The 22,828-nt window shown below is 32.1% G+C and overlaps 1 protein-coding gene across 13 annotated transcripts in view; it reads right to left on the reverse strand.

The window, feature by feature from the left end:
* The window catches only part of LOC108693768 (disks large 1 tumor suppressor protein), a 678,647-nt gene that overhangs the window by 630,743 nt on the left and 25,076 nt on the right, over nucleotides 1-22,828 (reverse strand). For 12 of the 13 annotated variants that reach the window (XM_018202901.1, XM_018202900.1, XM_018202896.1 and 9 more), the window contains exon 2: nucleotides 20,442-20,522. The exons of the other annotated variant lie outside the window; for it this stretch is intronic. In XM_018202901.1, coding sequence (XP_018058390.1) covers nucleotides 20,442-20,522 — 81 coding nt within the window. The remainder of the gene's footprint in view (nucleotides 1-20,441; nucleotides 20,523-22,828) is intronic. 13 annotated transcript variants of the gene reach the window in all.

The raw sequence follows: 22,828 nt of genomic DNA on the forward strand, positions 1-22,828 counted from the left end.
ATATAATATCTTCTGATAAGATTAGCCATTAATTTGCTAATTTAAAAAAAAAATTTTTTATTGATATAATTTGATTTAATTATAATCTTGATATTTGATTTCATTATAAATTTTTTGCCGTTATTGTCTGGCGGCTGCCAGAAATGATAATCTATTTGGATATATTGTAATATTGATACAACATGGAACATTTACGATATGAAATATTTCTCATTGCATTTATTTGATATAATGTCGAATATTTACGATGTTAAATATTTTTTTCATATTTGTTTATAAATGTTTAGAACAGTAGAGCATTCATTGAATTTCTAATCATTCAGATTCGTATGGATTCACATATACAAAGTGATTAAAATATTTTGAAAAGAGAATATCTCTTCTATATAATAGAGTAATAGAGAAATAGAGAAATATGATAGAAAGAAAAAAGATGAAAAAGATTTTAAGAGATCCAATTTTTCATGATATTACTCTTCTCGTAGTTGCAATAAATGCACTTACGTACAATTTAATTACATTACTACTTATTACTTACGTACATTGTAATTAAATTCTTTGCTTCGTTATGTATCATTTTTTAAATTATATATTATAATTACGTAAGTCGTGATCGAAGTTATATTCTTTTTCTGCTAATAGATGTAAATCGATACTCTATTTCATGTTCAGTATAACAATGTAACAATATAACCTATAACGATTACAGTCAACATTATATCTCCGAGACAAAAATAACATCTTTTTGGCTCTGCCACCGGGGCAATAATACGAAGAATTGCGTATTATTGGAAATTTGTACAAAACAGCAAAACACTACCAGGTAGTTCCACATATATTAAATTACTACTATTATATCAGAATGGAACGACAATTTTCAATGATCACCTAAATGCAGGACAACACATGCAAATCCATCTATTATGTCGATGATCCACTATTTCATTCTCGACAAACAAATGCAATTCGAAACAATGTTAGAGATAATTTCCATTAAGAAAAAAACTTCACGAAAAAAATCGCACGCGAGACATGAACTGTTAATGTTTCGTAGGAAAAAAACAATTTTGGTCTACTGCCAAGTTGCGGTCAATGGAATAGTGGGAGTGAAGAAGAGAGACAAAGTACTCTAGCGAAGAAAGATCAATGACCCACATTTTCGTGGTACGACTTTCAATGATCCGCGGGAAGTAGCTTGTTCTGTTTCTATTGAGCGAATCGATGGTCTTCGCTAATCACACATTGCGTCACGTAGTCGTATACTCTTTTTGTGGACTGTGATACTAACTTCAACTTTGCAGAGTATCACATGTCGTTCTCAACAACGTGATTCAATCGAAATTTGATTAATAATTCAACACTCGATCCGGCTTAAGCTTTCCATCATTGATCACGACCAGTGATTATCAATATTTCAATAAACTTCCGATTAATATTAATGATCCAAAATAAAAAAGAAGTTTTTTTCTCTACTGGAAATTTAATCCAGTACTTTCTTTTGCATATAAAAGAATTATTTCTAAAGAAAGTTCTCTAACATAGAGTAGCGCTAATGATACAGCAGCATTATCAAATCAAAATGCTAAATTAAATTAAATTAATTCTTTAACGAAGTACCGATAGCGATCGACAATTTAATTCAATAATCAACAAACACTTTCGATACGCTCGAACATTTCCACAAAAAATAGAAAAACGAAAATAAAAGAGAACGGCTGTACGTGCACGTATATAGCAACCAGTACGTGAATATTTACACAGGGGAAATGAGGCTGCAGGAAACGAGCGGAAGTGAAGATTCACGTGGGACTGATAGTCGACGGTACTCTCGTGCCAATATTCCTTTCTGGTCCATTTCTATCACACTCGTGTTCACTTTGTTCCGCGCGCGCTCTTTATTTTCTTCATCCTCCGCGTCGTCTTCTTTCATTCCATCATTTTGAGTAGGAGCCAAATAAGTTGTTATTTATATTTATGCATTTCGCGAATAGTCTTTCTTTTTTTTTTTTTTTTTTTTTTTCAAGAAACTTTTGTGACACAATAGGATTTGACATAAATAGGATTTTGTTTTGTAGATAATACACACAACAAACAAAACTAATCGAATCTAAAAACGCTTATGGAGACTTGAAATTTTCGATTAATTTAAAAACTCTTTCGAAAGCTTTTGTATTATAATAATTCTATAATATATTATAATTTTTTCTTGTATTTTTTTATTAAAACTTATAAAATACTTTTTTATTCAGGATTTTATTCAGAAATAAATAAAAAATATACAAGAAATAATTCAAATTCTAATATACAGATCATCCTATTATAAGCATTGGGTTAAAAAATCTCTAGTCTGCTTGAATTGGAAATTGTAAAAATTTACACCAAAATATTATTAGGCACTAAGATCCTCATCGAATATAATCCTCTTCACTCATTTGTTTTAAAAATCTAGTTATTAATGTTTTTATATCTACTTGTTTATGATCCATTGTGTACCCTACGAGGAAAGCTTATGGAACGATCCATCTTAATCCACGGTATACGCACACAGGTAATTAGTCCAATTAATATCAGCCAGAACTTGGGTGACTGACCGAGCTAACGAACAATTGCGATTAACCCAATTAATGTTTCAGTACTGAGCGTTCTAATGACTTCGATCGGCAGCAGTCAAGGTCGGTAAGCTGCAATTACTGTTTTCAGGACGTAGATCTGTATTGATTATTGTGCTTTCATTCGTTTCTTTCCTTTTCTTTCTCTTTCCCTGGGGATTAATCATGAGCGAAAACTAATTGCTGCAAAATCACGTAAACCTTTGCACTTGAAACAGCAATTAATCTATTCATCAATATGAAATCTTTGAAAGAAAAAAATTTCTTTTATAATTTGTGATATATTAGTTTCTTCGAAATTATACTTTTGTAAACGTAATTAAAATTGATATTCTTCCAATCAGTGTTTGTTTATCGCAAAAAGAATCAGTGATAAAAAAAAATAGTAAAAATCTTTGAAAAACATTTTTAGATTTAATCTTTAGATACAAGACATTCATCTATAAAGAAAAGATCCTATTATATAATTATATTAATACCGAGTTTTTCTTAAGTATCACAATATTAACTCCTCTTCATCTGTCCTATATAACTTTGCTGTAGTAATACTGCAATGAAAATGAAATCCGGATTAAATTTATACAACACGCTGACAAGTTTCGAAATAGAGTGCGGCGTCGAATGGTACGTAACTCGCAACGGCGGATAAGTCTCTCGGCGGTACAGAGAGAGAGTTGCAAGTGGAAAAAGTCGAGCACAGGCCAGGAAATGTGCGCGTGAAAGGCGTTCCAACCGATCCAGCGGACTATCCTCCATCTGCGATTACCCTAGAAAGAAGGCGACGAACGGATTATGATGCCAACGAGAATATATCCCTTTGGCTGCCGTGCGACTTTTCTCTTTATCTCTTGACTTTCTTCGTGCGCGCGCGCACGATGCACCGCGACGAAATGAAACACTACCGGTAATTCCCACGAGAGTCGGACACTTTCAAGATTATATGATCTTCCGAGAAGATTCCTCTGTTAAAACTGTTGATGTAATTTTAAAACATAATCGAACAAGACTTACTGGTAACGAAGTGATAAAATTGTAACGAATGATAACAAAACATACGCATCGAAGACAATTAAGGAAGCAGTTTAAGTCGAGCAATAAACAATAAAAATTTATTTCTGTTATGAATCTTTCTGACCACTTTCTCTTCAATAATTTTAATATCCAATCATTTACGATAAATTATTAATGGTATTTCAAATTTCAAATGTAAAGAAAAAGTCAATTATTTCTAAATAGAATCATCAATTTGGAATCAAAATTTTTGCCAGTTTTACAATGTGAATTGAAGAGTATTTAAACGCATCTTAATAACGAGTTAACGTTGTGGAATGAATGGAGAAAGGAGACAGCTTCAAGCTTTGAGCCCACCTTGCAGCGCAGATAGAGTCTAAGAGACGCCAAGGTTCACCACTTGTCCCTCGAGAGCTTTACTCACCCCTAGAACTCTCAAGCACTTGGTTAACACAAGGTAATTTCGTTGCAATGGGACGTCTTTGAGAAAGCTACGCGTCTACTCGCAATATCCTGATGACTTCAAAGAAAATTGAATAATCGCTCGGCATTGTATTTTATGGCGGGAATAAACAAATTCAAAAGAGATTCATGAAAAAGAATGTGTCGAAATTAATAGGAGATGATAGGAGAAGATATTACGTTGCTAAATTTATACAAAGTGTGCAATAATAAATAAATAAAAAACTGAATTGGTTAAAGTTTTTTTTCAATTTTTTTTTTAATATTTTTGCTATACCTATACATTGAATATTAATTTTTTGAATTATTGATATCAAAGTGATTGATCTCACAAAAAAATATAACAATAATAATATAGATAATAATAATAATAGTCTTCAATCTTTAATAATAAATTTCGAATAATTGATATTAAAAACATATAGATGAGAAAATAAAAAATCAATGAATTTATAAAGATATTGTCGTATTTGCAAAAATAAGATACGAGAAAAGCGCAAGCGAATGAGTTTTTTCGCAATAACGTTTATCATCAATATTCAAAATATTTTCTATGATGCATGCATTGCAAAATCGCATTTAACTTTTGGACTAAACATTAAATCACGAAGCTCTTAGGGCTGTTTAACTCCACCTGATACAGAAAACATGCTAGAATTCAAAGGAGAGCATAGCGTAAAAGCAAATATTGCATCATGTTATTGTATGCAATTATTTAAAAAGTTAAATATATACATATATATAACATATATATATATATATATATATATATCTATATATATGATATATATAATATAATATATATGATGTACATATATTGTACATTTGCCATAAATGTGTCAATCGATTGCATGGGAAACCATGTGAACTGTGTATAACAAAATGTTGACAATTAATAACATTCATCATAAAACTATGTATTTAAATTAAATGTTTAAAATATACTAAAAATCTGTGTACTGGTAATATCATTAAGTGTAAATAAGTAATAATATCGCATGCGCTTATGGAAGCCAAGAAAATCCTACTTCGGAAAATAAGGAAACAAGAACGTCGTAATAAGTTTGAGCACTTTACAGACTATGCTTAGAGACCTACGCGGTAAGTTGCACTTTGAAACTTGCTTCTTAATCCGCTACTTTACTATTAAAAGAACCTCTCCTGTAAATGGCTGTGCGTCCACGGCGAGGTGTCGTATTTCAATCTTCGATTTAGAATAGCTATATATATATGTCTCCAGAAAAAGAAATATTACGCAATTCTTTTTAAGAAATTTTTAAAGAAAATTATTTCAACTGAAATATAATCCGAAGTGTGAAAAGATAATTTAATACAGATTTTAATATAATACAGGCTTCACTCAGAAAAAAAACAAAAAAAAGATCTCTATGGAAAGAATATGTGCGCAACTAGATTAAAACATATATAATATATACATAGAATTACCATATATACTAGCAGCACGTGCTGATTTCCAGAACGGCGTTGCAGAACACAAGTATAATCGTGTTAAACTAATTAAGGGATGAAATTCGCTGCACAACGACATTGAATAAAGAGGCAAGGTAAATAAGTAAATAAGATGAAATCAAGACGAAGAAAAGAACTCTGTGAAAAACATGACTGGTTTATTCTGATTTATTCCGTGGCTTCTCTACGGTCTCTACGCCATGGATTCGCCTCGCCAAACTTATCTATCTCCTTGTAGAAATCTCACCGAATCTTCCCAGGGGAGGATTTAGCTAGGCGCGATAAAATAAATCCGTAGTTATACGCCTATAGTCGCGCACTCAAATTATATCGTCTGGCTTATCTGGCAAATACGAAGAAATTATTGCGATGTTGTCGTAGTCGACTACGAAAGGCAAACTTTCTTCTGAAATCGAGTTATCAACCAATAGACCGTCCGCGCCTGCTGGCTAAAGGATCGATGGATAATACTTAGCAGCGCACAAATGGTTCTTATATGTATACATATATTCAATTTTATCTAGATAAAAGGATTTTTCTCATACAATGGCAATTCCTAAACTGTTACTCATAAAAATGAACATTATTCGTAAAGAAAATATTAAAATACAGATTTGAAAGAAAAATAAATACATCGAGATAATGCTATCCTCTTCTTGCTACCCATAGTGAAAGATATTTAATAAGACGTCTACGTCATGAAACAATACGCAATGGAAAAGGCGCAAGGCCTATCAGATAAAGCTTTTGAGGAGCTTCAGTTACGAAATATCTAATGAGACTCAAGTATTCGCCGTTATTATTGTACGTGCTCGAGTGACGAAGGTTTTACGTCGTTCGACGAATCCTATGCGCGCATTAAGAGACTATTGAGTTTCAAGAATGCTAGCGCTCCAGCTAAAGAGCGTCACTAAAGAGCATCTATAGTCTTCGTGAAGAAAGGACTTCGCGCTTTGGAGATTGGAGCTGATGAATAAAATGTTACACCCGCGAGCATCTCGGCATTCTGAAATCCTAGGTTTTGCGAGAAATGTATCTGAAGCATACAGCGAGAACAAATGTTCTACGTATGCAAGCGAGGGAGAAAAAACATAGCAATCGTATCTATAATTATATAAATTTCTTTATAAGAAAAAAATATATACTCCACTGAGTTAGAACTTTAGAAAAATCTCTAGAAATTTCCAGTACAATATTTACTTAAAAAGGATCAATGGAATAAACATATTTTTATTCGTTATTTGTTAAAATAAGAGAAAAGCATCGAATGGGAAAGATATTGCAGAGATCACACTGTTCGATTGAATCGTTTTCACGAGACGCTTGTTGCAACATCAATTGCACCAATAATCACTGTTTATCGTGCGAATCTGTTAACGCACCAGTTATCGTTTATATACGGTTGTTTGTATAATCAATGATACGTTGCGGCAATTAACTTGGTGGAATAATCAATGCAATTTAACTTTAATTCCCGCGAAATTTGTGCTGCATTCGATCCGTTTGACCCGTTCAACTGTCCGCGATTCGATCATTATCAATTCATTGCACGATAAAAATTTTCACAAGCGGGACTAGCATTTCAAGAACCATTGAAAGCTTCCATGCATTTTGCGCTCGTTTAATATTGTATTGCATACGATCATATTAATGAAATTAAAACTTTTACGCGATGATTTTCACCGTTAACTTTATTTACAAATAAATAATTTCACCTCGTGAGCTACGAAATTTTCAACGTACATTTTGATGCATAAAATAACGAAGAAAATTAATTAACTACTCTCTAAATCTGAATTAGTAAATACTTACTGATGACCCAGTGACATACTTAGATAATCAGTAAAATTCAATTAAAAAAGAAAGTTTGAGCATTATACACATAATTAAAATACCGGTACTACTTGCATGTTAATTTCAATCTTTCAATATCATATTCATTGAATTTATGCATTAAAACAAGATTAGTTAAATCACATAATGAAGATTAGCTTATAGGTTATTCACATTTCATTAATTATCAGTGACATACTTGGCTCTGATATCAATGATTATATTCACTGATTCAGATTTAGAGAATAAAATTTGAATGTAATAAAGAAAAAGTTTTAAAGTAATTTTGTAATTTATCTTGATAATAGTAAAAGAATTGAAGATATTACGTGATAGTTACCTAATCTCAGATACAAACGCAAAATAATAGCATGAAAAACGTTAGAAACATATTATAAATTATTAAGCCGTACGCTTGAGAACTTTCTGAGAACATGCGGAAAATATTTCCAGCATGGTACGAAGCAGTTTTCGAGTTTCACCGCACGTGCGGCTATTGGGAGACATTTTCTACCCTCGAGGTACGTCAAAATTGCGAAGTTTCGAGTCGGTGAAGGTACTCAGACTTTTTTCATACCACCCGAAGATCGTTTTTCATCGCTCGGATGAGTCCTACCATCGAACCGAAATGATTATGTTTGGCAAACGTGTTCGGCGAGAAAGTTTCATCAGCAATCGGGTAATATTCTGGTAATATTTCTTATTATCTTACGGTTTGTTGAGACTCACAAAGTATTATAAATTTCATATTAGTTCAAGATAATTAATAGCATGACTGTATATATTTATTCGCAACCTACGGTGGAAAATTTTATATGAGAATTTATCAATAGACTTTTACATTTCTTTCGTAGATGCACAAAGTATATACATACAAACATGTAAAAATAAACATTATAAAGAAGAAAATTGACAATTTAGCTAATCGCGTCGTTTATACCTATATATTTTCAAAATTATCATTTTCGCAGATATATATATATTTCTGAAAATTATTAATATACTAATTGGAATTATGTGTTCTTCATAGAATTCTACAGAGAAAATTTTACATTTAAAATTATTATAATATTGTAAAAGCTGCGGATTATCATGACAATTATAAGTTTAAATGCTATAACTATTTTTTTAAAACAGTAATGTAACGTAATTTTTATACTTTTTCATAGTAAAAATTTTTTATTATAAAATCAAAATTTGTTGAATAAAAGTTAGTATTAGATAAATAAAAGATAAATAAAAAATATATATCTAGCAAATTTTGTTTGCGTACCGTAATAAAAATTAACTGTTTTCATGGCTTAAGCATTGGCTTTTAACAAAAATTTTATTTATGTGATAAAAATTAGTATTGCCATAGTAAAAGTTATGTCGGAATCATATTGTAATGATTCATCAAAAATACAAGACATAGTAAAATGTAATTTAAAATTGTATTAAAAATTAAAACTTAATATAAAATTTTCTCCATGTAGGTAAATTCCTTTCATGGAAATGACTGTTCATATTGAAATTTTCTAAACATATTTTTTACTGAATCATGTAACTAATCAGCATTTTTCGGCTTTTTTTATATTTATTATTATCTAATGAATGTATATTCCTTTTATATTGTGCGAATAAAAACAATGAATTTCTTTTTTTCGAATTTAATTAATTTCCTCGTTTATTTCGTTCTGTATATTTATTTATACGAGATAACAGCTGTTTAATTTCTACAACTTTCCAATTGTTATCCTGTATGTATATGAACGACGTGACACGCTCAAAATTCACTCAATAATAAAAATCAACAATGTTGGAAATTATTTATTATTTAAAATTGAATAATAATATTCAGATTGATATGTGCTACGCATATAAAATACGCAGAATTTAATCAGATGGAACTACATAAACAATACGAGCATCGATATTTAAAATTGGAGTAAAATTGGATATGATATAACTGCTACACTTTGTTGACTAACCGTATGAAAAATATTACTCACCATAACGTTCCAACTATCGAGCATTGCTGAGATTGCAGTTACATCGACTCCAAGCAATTGTCACATCGTAAATTGACTTCCAATCTTTCACATTCTTTCTTTCTTTCTTTGTGCAACTTCGATCTTCTCGCATTTCTCTACTTGTTTTCTATCTTTCAGACATCATTTGTTCTCATTTTTCCTCAAAAACAGGATACTTCTGAGTAAATATTTCTTCGATGTAGTTTTACCTCTCTCACATTTTCTGATTAGCTACCTTATCCTTTATTTATTAAAGCAAAAATCTGACATTTCGTGATGTATAAATACGTGTAAGTATTCGGTAATATTCTGTTAATATCCATACGTCTATATATTTAAGACATTTTTAAGGCGCGTTAAGAATTCTCGTCTAGGCACGCACAATGTACATCTTAGAAATATTATATCTCTGAAAAGGGACAAGAAAATTGTGCCACCATTGCCGCGGGGCTTTGTCGCATTTTTTTCGTATACAAAGTGCAATGATCCGTCTATCTGTCTACGTTCTTTCTCTTTCTTCTACGACACAACTCCTTTGATATCTCTAGCGATTCACCAATGTACTTTCCAACCAGATCTTCATTTCCTGCTACTTCCTCGCCGTTTTCTTCAGGCCACCATCGGCCCAATAAATATCTTTTTTCCCTCAGAGAGAATTCGCCTTCCTCGTTCCTCCGGGTCGTCGCCCTCGAATCCCACGAGCTGTGCTGCCTCTTCGTTACCACGTCGTCTTCGTCGCGGATGGCGTCTAGGACCTCCGTCGACTCTTCGGAAATCCTTCAATGAAATCCTCGAGAGCTGAAGTCCGAAGCCCTCCGTCGTTATAAAGCCAGGTCCTATCGGATCGATTCCTTGCCCTCGAGACGAACATCCGTGCCGGCAGGAAGAAGAAGGTGAGGTGAACGCGAGAGAGGAACGAGCGCAGGTGTGGGTGGATACGTCGTAGGTGAATCGCTCGAAACGAGATAGTCGAAAGCGACCCTGAAGGATCGTACCGGAGCTAGAGAAGTTGGATTGGGTGGTTTTAGAATGGTCGACTCTTGTAAATCCTTGATAGCGCACCACCAAGATATATAATGTTGGTGAAGGTAACGGATACGTGATATGTGCTTCATACACATTCGTCCTATTTGTCAAGAAATCGAATATCGTCGTTCTGTTATTCTCTGAATCGCAATACAAAATATATCATTGAAGGGAAGATATATATTTCGGATGAGATTCGAATAACGTAAGCCGATAGTCGTAATGCATTTTTATCGCCAAAGTAGAGAAAGTTCACAATAGTTCAGTATCGACGTCTCAATGCTTGGCAACGAACAAAGTCAATCGCTCGTTGATCGCAGTATACGAAAAATATTTACAAACAATAGTTGACGATTGCCAAAAGCAGTTGCAAATTGTACTTTTAGCAGTTGCGATTACTTTTTCGTAATCTCTCTTTCGATCTTAGTGGGAAGCTCGATTATTCGATTCGCGCTTTTATACTAACCGAGTATAGAATTTAATAAAATTTCGATAGAACATTCTCTTTGTTCTCGTGAGTCAGTAGGTCACGATGAGTGTTAAGATAATTCACATAATTCTTAACCTGACTGGCATGCTACCAATTTTTGGAAAATGTGTTTTAAGTTCCAAGAAAGAATTCGCGTTGAAAGCTTATATCTATTGAAATTTTTGTGGTACGTTTTAATCTTAAAGTATCATAAATTAAAAAATGATTTTTGCATTATTTTGTTCGCAATCTGCAGACGCAATAATTTTATATTTGCAAAACTGTAAAAGTAAGTCAATATTAATAGCAGATCATAGTATACAATTTTCAAATCGTTCTTTTTCTAAAAAGATATTTTTTCATTTCTCCTGAAAGTATATATTCTTGTTACAATTATTCTTTCAAAATCAATTTTGATAGACAATCTGATAAAAGTCGTAAACCACTCCCATTAGGATTCATAAATATTTATCATTATATGTTTTATTATCATCGAAAGATGATAATATTTTATATTAACTAATATTAGTCGAATACCATCGCTAAAGAGAGTAGCTCTTAAATCTTAGTACTAAAAGTTAGCCTTAATTTCTTCATTTACTTTACGATATGAGCGATCGTAAATAAAATAAGAAATTCTATTATCACACACATAATCGACACACTATATAAACCGGTTGAAAGTGATAAAGAAAAGTATTGTTCTGTCTAGCCGTCTAGATGAATATGCATTAAGAAGTGCGATCTGTCTCCGTGAGTATTGATTTCCTCGGCATCTTGGAATAATTGAGTGAGGGCGCGTGAGAGAGACGATACGATCGGATGCAGGTGCAAGATGCACGTAGCAGACTAAGGTAATGATGATGGTGAAGGAGATACAGGCAGAGGAAGGTACCTTCATTGGACGTGAAGGCCTCTGGGGTATTCAGTGGAAGGAGAGAGAGGCATAGGCACATAGATAGGGGCCCGTATCTGTACGATATACCGACACCTCATTCCTGCCGAATTTATGACCAAAGTATCTACAGATAGGCGGGCTAGCCGTACATCTCGACTGTGGCGTCAGAATTTGCGCTACACGATCTCCCGCCGCCTTACCTACACTTACATCGTGACAATTTTCATCCTATAGCATATATTTGAAATAATCTCACGGCCATTTTTGCCAAACTTAAAACACCATACTAGCGTCATTGCGAAAAGTATTATAAAAACTTTGTTCGAGAGTCAATCTTATATTCGATTTCAAAACTATTATAATTATTATATTATAATTATTTTTCTAACTAATAGATATACACTCATCGATGTTTCATCAAACTTGACCATCTGATACACCTCCGTTGTTTTCGATGCAGAAATGCATAAACAAAAAATTATTTGTCTCGAAGAAACAACACACATGTGAAACTTTCTTATAATTAATTATAATTTTGAATTAACTTCTTTGTCCAGATTATTTTTTCATATGCTCAAAACTTTAATGAGTCATTTCTCATAAAAAAACATGGACATAAATAATCTTTAAATAAAAAAAATAATTTTTTAAACGAAAGATTTAATTTCGCTATAAATTTTCCTGCGTTGAAAGAATGAAAATGTTTCAAATAATCAAATTAGAAAAGATACCTAATATATCAATACACAAGTAATATTATAATACATGAATCATTTATAAATTCACAGGAAAACAAGATTAATTATGATTATTTAAATATCAAATTAGATTTCTTTTCAATGAAATTCAATTATTTGATACTAAAATAATCATAGGTATAAACTTAGTCATCTAAGATTCGTATAAATAACTTGTATGCAGATTGCAATGAAATTTCATGAATTATTTATAATGTGTGTTTATCTCGCGCTTACGACTTGCTGATGTTCGCAGAATAGGCGCGCACAATAAAAAAACCAATTTATTTCTTCGATCGTTCTCCTGCACGAAGTGCCACAGACATGAAAGTGATGCAATATGAAGGTCAACTCAGTATTGGTTAATTTTCCTTGTAAAAGATACAAAAGATAGCTAGATGAAATGTTTGATACACTTCATAGTTCACTCACGCACGCAATATAAACAAAAAGCCCAGAAAAATAACGAAAATTGTCTCTCAAATGGATAAATTCATTTTCACGCTTTTCCCCATTTTCCGCTTTTTTCTAAAATTTTATAGAATTCTAAAATCGGTTAAATTTGACAATAAAAAAGAGAAAGAAAATTTCAGAATATTTACAATTTGCATTTATTGTTGATTTTTATTCTTCTAAAAAAATTATATTATAGAGATATCAATGCAATCAGTCACATCTCACGAAAATAATATTCCTAATAAAATAATACTCCTAACAAACACTTCTTTTTTACAAATGTTTGTTAAGCAGATTCAGGATACTGAATGCGCAAGCAAAGTTCAATAAGCGGAAGTCTCAAGTTTCATTTGATTTGAGGAAAGATTCACAGCGACCATTATCCACAAATGATTTAGCACCGAAATAATGAATGTAATTATCTATATGCGCCGAAAAAAGCAGACGATGAGCGGGAGGAGCGTGAAAGATGATGCGAAACTCGAGAGCTTTTAAATTCCGTTGCCATAAAATCTTGAAGAAGTGTCGCAAAGCTTTTTCGCCATCCATGTCGCGATTGGGAAACTATGACATTATTATTGATATCTATTTTACCGCGAATAAACTTGTTTGAAGCACCTGACAGTCAAGTACACAGTCTGTACATTCTCTTGAGAATCTCTCGAGAAGCCTGCGGCATTTTCCTCTCTTTTTTAACTTTATAAACTTTTATTACAAGAGATCCGTTTAGCGGACAATGACATCAGTGTTGCTTATAAGGATTTTAATACACGTTCAATAATATTATCAGTAAATATTGCATGATATTATTGATTGTATAATATTGATGAATTAAATTTTAACAGTGAATCCGATTTCTTCATTTTTAAGCATCAATACTCTGTACTACAGTAATACTGTGCTCGAGAATTAAGAAATCCAAATCACCATCAATAATATTATTATTATTATTGTTGTAATATTCATTGGTACTGACAGTTATTGACCATATAAAGTCTATAATGTACACAAAAGTGAGCTGAAATATTGTCGATAGTAGAATAGAATTTTTATTCACTTCAGCAAATTTACAGCCAAGAGGGGACTTGGTTTACAATGTTTAAACTTAAAACACTCATTCATCCACACATTATATGCGCTCCTTTCATAACAGCCTTGCCTCTTTCTTAAACTCTTTCTTAACTATCTCATCCATTTGGCTCCCTTTCCGCTGTCTAAAACTAAGTCTAATAACAAAAACTAAAAACTAAGGCAAGTAACGTAAGTAAACTAACTGCTTTTCTTGTAATTTATATTCTAATTCACAGCCTTTTATTCACAACCTTACGTACTATCTCCTATCCCTATATCCTATCTCTATTATCCTTACATCCTGTTATTCTATCTATTTACTTCTCCTTTCTCTTGTAAGTTTCCTATTCTTTTATTCAGTCGTTAACCCCTCAGTATACGATTATAAAAATACTGATGCGTACTTATTTTCAGTATTACTAACTCAATATTATTGATCATATTGAGTGTAAGATTCACAATAGAGTGTTTAAAATGGGCGTTTCAAGAATGCTGATTTTCTATGAAGAAACAAGGCGCCAAAGAAGTAACAAGCGTTAAAAAAAAGGCCATCAAGTGAAAAATTTTCAATTCATCTGGAAGTTATGATCATTTTTAACATGATGTACAATCAATATACATTCTGTCGGATGCCAATACTCGAAGCTCTTCGTCTCATAACTCCCGCGCATCATTGATAGATGCCAAAAACTTCGCCGATAAATCCGACTCCAGGAAAACACGCACTGAGTTAACGATCCGTTAAAGCTCGACAACGAAAAATGATCGACTTCGGCATCTGACCTGACAGCCGCACGCATGACTTTCGCTTCTTTCGTATTTCAATCAAAACGTTCCCGAAAATTGGCGATCAAAATGAAAAAATATCTGCACTTTAATTAACGATGACCAATGATGAGCTCGGTGTTAAATTTTTAAACGATAGATTAAAATCACAGAAAACATTATATGTTTATCTCTAAATTTTTTCTCTATTGAAGTTTTAATTACGACTAAAATGACTGTCCATAATTATACTTAATTAAGAAAAATCCTATTTTCGATCAAAAATAAATTTTCAGTTAATAAAAATTTACACATAACTTTTTTACTTAATTTTTCGCAAACTTTCTTTATTATAGAATCTTGAGACACCCTGTATAAATTCAAACCAAAATATTTAAGTACTAAGATCCGCTTTGAAAAATAGGATTCCTCTTCACTGATTTATTCTCGTCAATCTAGTAACTTTGAATTATAATTAATTATAATTAATTAATTATAACTAATTAATTATATTTAAATATTAAAAGTTCTTTTCTTATTGCTAACATAAATCCATGTCGTTCATGGTAAAAAGGGAAAATATGATTTGCATATACTTTTGCTATACTTTTGCAAGAAAGAGACTCATCTCGGTGCAACTTTTATACGTCTCATTTCATTTAGTCTCGAAGATTTGCACCCAAACGGGACTCCGCCGTGGTAACGGAAGCGGAACGAAATGATATTTAAGATTCCTTCGAAGAAATCGATTTCCTGACCGTTATGGGCCCGGACATCTTGAACGCCTTGCACCTTCATAAATGAATCAACCCGCCAAGCCGTAAGTCACGAATAAAAAGTATTAGATCGTAAAACCTGAGGAACGCATCTCGCGAAATGTCACACTAGCAAAGATCACGACGTTAAACTCGCCTTTCGAGACAGAAGATTTATTTTGCACTGTAACAATGTGCAATCTACAAAGGGTAGCGTTAGAATTTACGTCAAAACGCCGAAAACTTGATAAAAATTATGGCTGCCGCTTTGAAATCGATATTTTCCTACGTTTGCATATTTGACTCAACGCTAAAAATAGCTTGCTAAAAGATGAAATAATAGGAATAATTTTCTCTTGGAATGACATGCATCGATTCGTAATTATGCAAAATTTCATGTATCATAAATGATGATATTACTCGAGTATTCAATGACTCTTCGTTCAGCATTTCGCAAAATACAAAATCGCGTAACATTTCAAATGCTATTAATTAAATTTAGTCGGATTTCGAAAATAACGGGCGTTAGCCCGTTAGCATTTCATAATCAAATCCAGTTAATCAATCCGCAATAAATTTAAAATTTGATGTTATATATACAGAAATCATTTTAAATCATTAAACACAATTCATAATCATCATTCGTGGTTCAATGTTTCTCAACCCATATTTATTATTTTCCTCTCTCAATTAATTTACATCATTCTATTATACCGGTGGCATTAATAATTGATATAATTTTATCGCACTTGTTTACGGCATCGCATTTTTCTTACATCTTGACAAACATAAAAGGAATTTGTATGAGCGCATTATAGACTTACCACGAATTTCCATAGCCGCGAATCGTATTTCTTTGCCGTGGTATTTTTACGATGCACATTCTCACGGGTACACGTTTTCGATGCTCGCGCGAACTGCGAGCAATTCTTCGCATTGGCTTTTTCGCGGTTACTAAATAAGGAGCGCGAGCTGGGAAAATAAAAAAGAAAAGACGACACATCGGGAAAATGCCAGCGGAAGCAAAGCGGATTTTTCGGTGCCATAGATCTCGACCAATGTCGGATCGTGCCTTCCTCCGACACTGATGTATACGACACTCCGACGTGGCATCGCATCTAAAACCTGAATTGTTTCAAAGTAAATGACCCACCGAAAGCTTAGCTGCGAGCGAATTACATCCATGCGATCTATTCGGACAAGCTGAAATTTTCCTTTTCTTTCTCTCATTAATGTCTTCGGCAGTACATAATCATTGCTGCACTTTCCAGATTGCGAATATTTGCGACAGGATAAATTTTACGCAGGCAAGGAAACGCTGAGATTAATCTAATGAAATTCTTGGCCGGGAGAGCTGGTTGCATCAACGTTAGCTTAGCGCCAACTTTGGTTAAGTAAATTTTCTTTCTTCGTCTATATCATGAGCGAGACTATACTCTACGAAGGAAACAGCAGCGAGAGAGACTCGCTAATCCTGGCTTACTCAACCCTAACTGTTGGTACAGCAAAGGACTTAGCCTGCCTGATAAGTCGTAACCGGTGCGAATATGTTCTTGCAAGGATGTTTAAAGATGCATCAATGGCAGATGAAGAGATAGAAAATATGTATGTCAAACAACACTGATATATATAATTGGATAAATCGCGAGTGGAAAATGATTCTCACATGCATTTCAGAGGGAAATATGATCCAGAACAAGAGGTGCGCCATATTGTTAGGAACGAAGAAAAGATATGAAACGACGTTACAACTTGCGAACGTGTCTCGGAAATGCCAATGGAAAGGAATATTGCACCAATATTTTCAATTTTCGGCTGGTGCATTTTTGGACAAAAACGGAATGCACGTTTGGGCATACTGACGCTTATGATTTACGTGCGATAATAACGATTGGTACCGTTTACATCCTGCTGACGGATAATCCAGTCCAGGAAACCGCAGTGCAGCACAATCGCGATTCGAGCATGACGGCGCAACTGCAGCATGGTCTCGCTGTAATGCAACGGCGATCCTGACCCCGAACGTGCTACCCGCATATTTTACCAGCCTCATGGAACCGTAAGAAGTTTGTGTATTTAAAAGTGGGCACACGGATGTGACGTACAAAGGAGTTTCACTGCTTTCACGTGATCAGCAGGGTTATCAGACCAGAAAATAGTGTAAATTTTGCGAACAGGTTAATTTAAGCGCAGATTTACAGTGCAATACTACACTTTACATTTCGCTCAAGATTATTTTTTGTTTAACTTTGAAACCTGCCAATCGATATATCCGCTATGCGCTAGAAAAACGCGTGCGCGAGTAATAGAATTTTTAAAAATACAGCCGAGGAAAAAGCACGATTATAGTGCCGAGTCAACATTCTACGAGCGTTATTGAAAATCGAATTAGGATCGATAAATTCCAACTTTTCAAGAGATATGAAGTAAATTGATTACGAAATGATTAAATTTAGGATAGTATTCTTGACAGTGAAGGAGGTCAACGAGCGAGGGCGATGGAAGCATTATCGTCAGAAAATTCGGTGCACCACGGAAACGCCAAGAAAACGCGTATTGACACGACGACCAAGAGATTCTTCAAATTATTGCACACTAGAAGAAGACACTAACTTCTCTACCAATTTGCCTTTAATCCATTAACGTTTATAGTCAACAAGAGTAAGAGTTTCAAGTGCACCTGAAAGTTTCAACTCCATCTATTCGCATTAATCAACAGACAAATGACGATAGATAAGTTCGATTTATTATATAATTAAAGTAGCAATTACATCAGACATTTTTAAAATACAATAAACAAGAGAACAAATGAAAAATGTTCCATCTTGTTGAAGACAGATTCCGTTAATTAGAGTTAAAGAAACGTGTAATCAACGAAATAAATGTACAGGTTTCGCGTTTCGGAGGAGTAAGTTAAGTGTGTTTACGACGTTCATAAGAAGATACGGAAATGAATATTCATGAAAATCGTTCGTCGGAGAAACAGCAATTGTGGCTCACTACGAATGCTTCCCTTCTATTTCACTTAACGATCCACCTTCCTGCACGGTTTCTCCATCCAGTAGTTTAGCTCCTCAAGAATTAACTACGTCAATCAGGAACGTTCGACCGTGAGTTTTAGTAATAAATAAAATCATACAAGCGAGCAAATAAAAAGAAATGAATATGATAAAATAATATAAATACAAAATATCTATTAAAATTATCGAACAAGGAAACGTGAAAATAAAAAGTTATTAATTTTTTATGTAAATTATGTAAATTATGTAATAAATTATATAAATTCTTTTTATATAATTAATATTCTATATTCAAACTGAATACGGATGTGTAGGTGTGACAGATATAAATAAATATTCGCTGCGCAAATGCAAAAAAGAATAAATATATGTGTATAAACATATACATATATAATTGGAAGCTCAAGTCTGTGAAGTAAGATCAAGTCTAAATAAAGTTTCTCAATACAAACTCTTATTGTTGGATTCATGTATCAAAGAGACCCGACAAAGAATCAAAATATGAGAAATGCTTCACGTGACAGCCTGCAATTTTCTTTCGGCGACCTTATTTCCTTCAATAACTATTCGAGTTTCCCTTCGTGTCTCTGGCCCATCACGAAAAAGACAATGTTGCCGTTGTTCTCTGACGAAGCGAAATCTCAACGGGTGTCTCTCGGTTGTAGCTACTGTATAATATATATCTCTCCAGCCTTTCCACGAAAGTACATCAAAGAATAACAAAAGAAGTGACAACACTTCTCATTTTGGCCTAACACAAAATGGAACATCATATTTAAACAATAGCAATACAAAAATAAATATAATAATTCGCTAATTATCGCTATACGTTGTCGTCAGATAAATAAATAAGATAAGAATAACTTCCATATCTGACAAATTAATTTCCTTGTGATAACAGATTTAAAAGAAAATAAACATAACAAATCTCAAGAAAGAAACAAGAGATTCTAAAGACATCTTCTTAAATTATTTACGTCACATATGAAGAAATATACAAGTTTTCTAGAGGAAGGAACAGTCATAAGTCTAGAAACCTAGTAAAATTCCTCCATGGATATACCAAGAATACAGGTCGAAACGATACGGCAGGAGTCGTACGATGTAGTGGCAGTCAAATTTAATAGCGCTATTTCTCGTACGACGGCGCATCCTTTCTGGTTGCACAAGCGAATAATCGTAGTTTCAAACGAAAAGCAATGTAGCTTGACCAGTTCGCAAGAATTACAAATGTGCGTTTCTATAGTTATAAAGCTGAATTTAAGAGGCAAAAAGCGTATACTGTACTTTAAGTTTACTGTCTTCAAGATTCGTGATTTGACTTCCATGTGAGTATTACCTAGTTTCGCCGCGATAAGATATCACAAATAGGATGAAACGTGTTTGGCAAACTTCAACATGCATTATTATATCGTTTGAACTTAAATAGTGTGTACGTGGTTCATAAAGATTGTAGTCATTGAGCTACATATATGACCTACATTATCGTACATGTGTGTATCTCAACGTCTAAAATAAACGCTTTTTCATGCAAACTCGCTTATTCCTTTATAATTATTAAATAACTTTCGTTTATTGTAAATATTTTTTTTAAACAAAAACAGAAAATATTTTCTTCTTAAAAAATAAAAGAGATTCAAATCATAAAATATCATGAAAGAAACGGTTCTAACGGTTTCTTCATAAACGTATAATTCGAGGTATAATTATTGCGATTTTTGATTGCGAATAAACTTACACATTTTTTAAGTACAGGTAAAATAAGATAAAAAAACTTGTATAGATTGTAGTAGTAATAGATATGAATTTTACACAAGATAATACTCTCAAGGAAGACAATGTCATACCTGCATTCTTTCGGGCTGGACGATGTGTGAAGCCCATAGTTACAGGAACTTCCTGATAGTCGACAAAGCTGCTAGACTCACCTGGAATAAAAATCATAAATTAAATGTTTTTTTGAAATGTATCTAACAGTTGAATATTGCAATTTCAAAAATTGTCAAATATTTTCATATAATGTAGTTGTCTCTTTTTAAAGAATAAAATAAAATAAATTATATTTATATTGTAAACAAAACTATTATTTTTATTAGAATATAGTTTTAAAAAATATATAAACTTATAAAATTAAATATTATAAAAAAAGAGTTAATAATTTAGTTGATTACAATAGCTCAGTAAAATATATCCGGAATAATGATTATGTAAATTTACACAATAATCGAGACTTTCCTGCAAATTATTAAATATTATTTAATAACTGCAATTTTATACTCTTCAAAGAATCAGTTAAAAATTTATTTTTTTATATTTATATTCCTTTTTTATGATGCACTAATAAAAATAACAAGTTTCTTACAGAATAATATTTAATTCATTTTATTCTGTTCATTTGTTATAAAATAGCAGATATTAATCTCACATAGCAATTTTTTTCCTGATTGTTCTCTAACACACAATAATGGTTCTTTTCAAACGACTAAATAGTAAATGATCATCGTTACATAAATGAGCTTACATCAAAAAAAGAAATTGAAGAAATAAAATAAATAAATAAAACAGAAATTTCTATCTTTCAAGACTCAAAAGTAACCATGAAACAAGAACAAAGGAACAATGACGATACAACTGCAGGCTATATTGACTTGATATCGCATGGTCCCTGACCTACTTTTGCATTCTCTGAGGTTACGTCGGTAACCCCATTGAACAATGACGTCACAAAGAAATAATGCTATGTCTAAGTAAGTAATCAACTTTTCTTTTCTTAACTTATTTTACGGTAATGAAGAAAAAAAGAAAGAATAGGTCAGTCAATTTTACCAAATTTTTACTCAAAAAACTGTTTCTAATCTAATTTTCTCTTCTATCTTTATTTCTTCGATAGACTTTGTGTTTTATTATATGACGTAGGTATTTTCATAACACAAAAAAACTTTTATGAAGTAATTATGAAGCCAAAAATAAAGCCGAGAAAGATAAAATATATAAACAATCTGTTATATATATATAAACGTGTATACAAGGTATACCATTAATGAATGGTTTAATTTTCACATTTCGAGAAATATAAAAGATATGGAAAAATGTTTCAGACAAAAATTGTATAACCTGATAGGGCATAAATAATAATAAACCTAATTTAAAAAAAAATCAATTTTTCATAGCATACAAACTTCATAGGTTGTAATCATTTTTTAAAACAGAATTGTATGATTTTTTTATATAATATGATTCCTTCAACTGCACACAAAATATTAAGGTAAAGATATCGGAAAATCAATAATTGCAAGATATTTTATACTTCTTGAACACATTTTAATATAAAATATAAAATATCTCATATAAACTATTCATCTTTTGATAAACTAAAATGATTATTGAATCAATACATATAGATACTTTTCAAAATAAATTATGTAATATGCAACTACATCCTTTTTTGTAAAGTAATTATGTGTTTTTATTACCAATTGATTCACCAATTATTCCATATACAAAAGTATTAAGGATAAGACGTACAATCCCTACACAGAAAACTAAATTTGGAAGTATTTAATATTTACACTTCAAATAAGCTGTATAGAGAAAACCGGAAACAAAAGTAACATTTTGACTTTGAAATGTCATAATAGTTAAAATATAGTATTTATATTTAAAAAATATCTATGTATCTTTAAAAATATGTATCTTTAGATGTAGAATTTATTTAGCTACAAAAGTTTCGTTGATTTAATTTTTTTGTATAACTAGAAAAAAATTTTAAAGAAAAATTACGAGGAATTTTGTTTACAATCCCGTGATTTAATGATTATAACAGAGAGGGATAATTGTATCATATTTGCCAGAGATACATAACACAACTACATAAGTTGTGTGTGAGTCTTATACTCTTTCTTGTAGCTGCACGAATGGATAACTGATCCTTTATAACCTCTTTTATATTAATGTCTATTTATATAAAGACAACTCTTTTATATAATTTTTTCTTATATTGTATACCTTGCGTTTTCTTATTAATAGCATTCTATGAAGAAAAATAAAATAAAATCAAGTAAGTTCGGACAATTGTAATGTTACTGATCCCAGGCATCAATGTTGACTATTGCCCCCTAATGATATTTTATAATTTATAATAAATTTTTTACATAAAAATCTAGATAAAAATCAACAAGATTATTATTATACATTATGTCTTTGTTATAAAAGAAAAAAGTATTTTAGATTTTGT

Source organism: Atta colombica, unplaced genomic scaffold (assembly GCF_001594045.1).
Source record: "Atta colombica isolate Treedump-2 unplaced genomic scaffold, Acol1.0 scaffold97, whole genome shotgun sequence".
In the NCBI taxonomy this organism is placed as follows: Eukaryota; Metazoa; Arthropoda; class Insecta; order Hymenoptera; family Formicidae; genus Atta; species Atta colombica.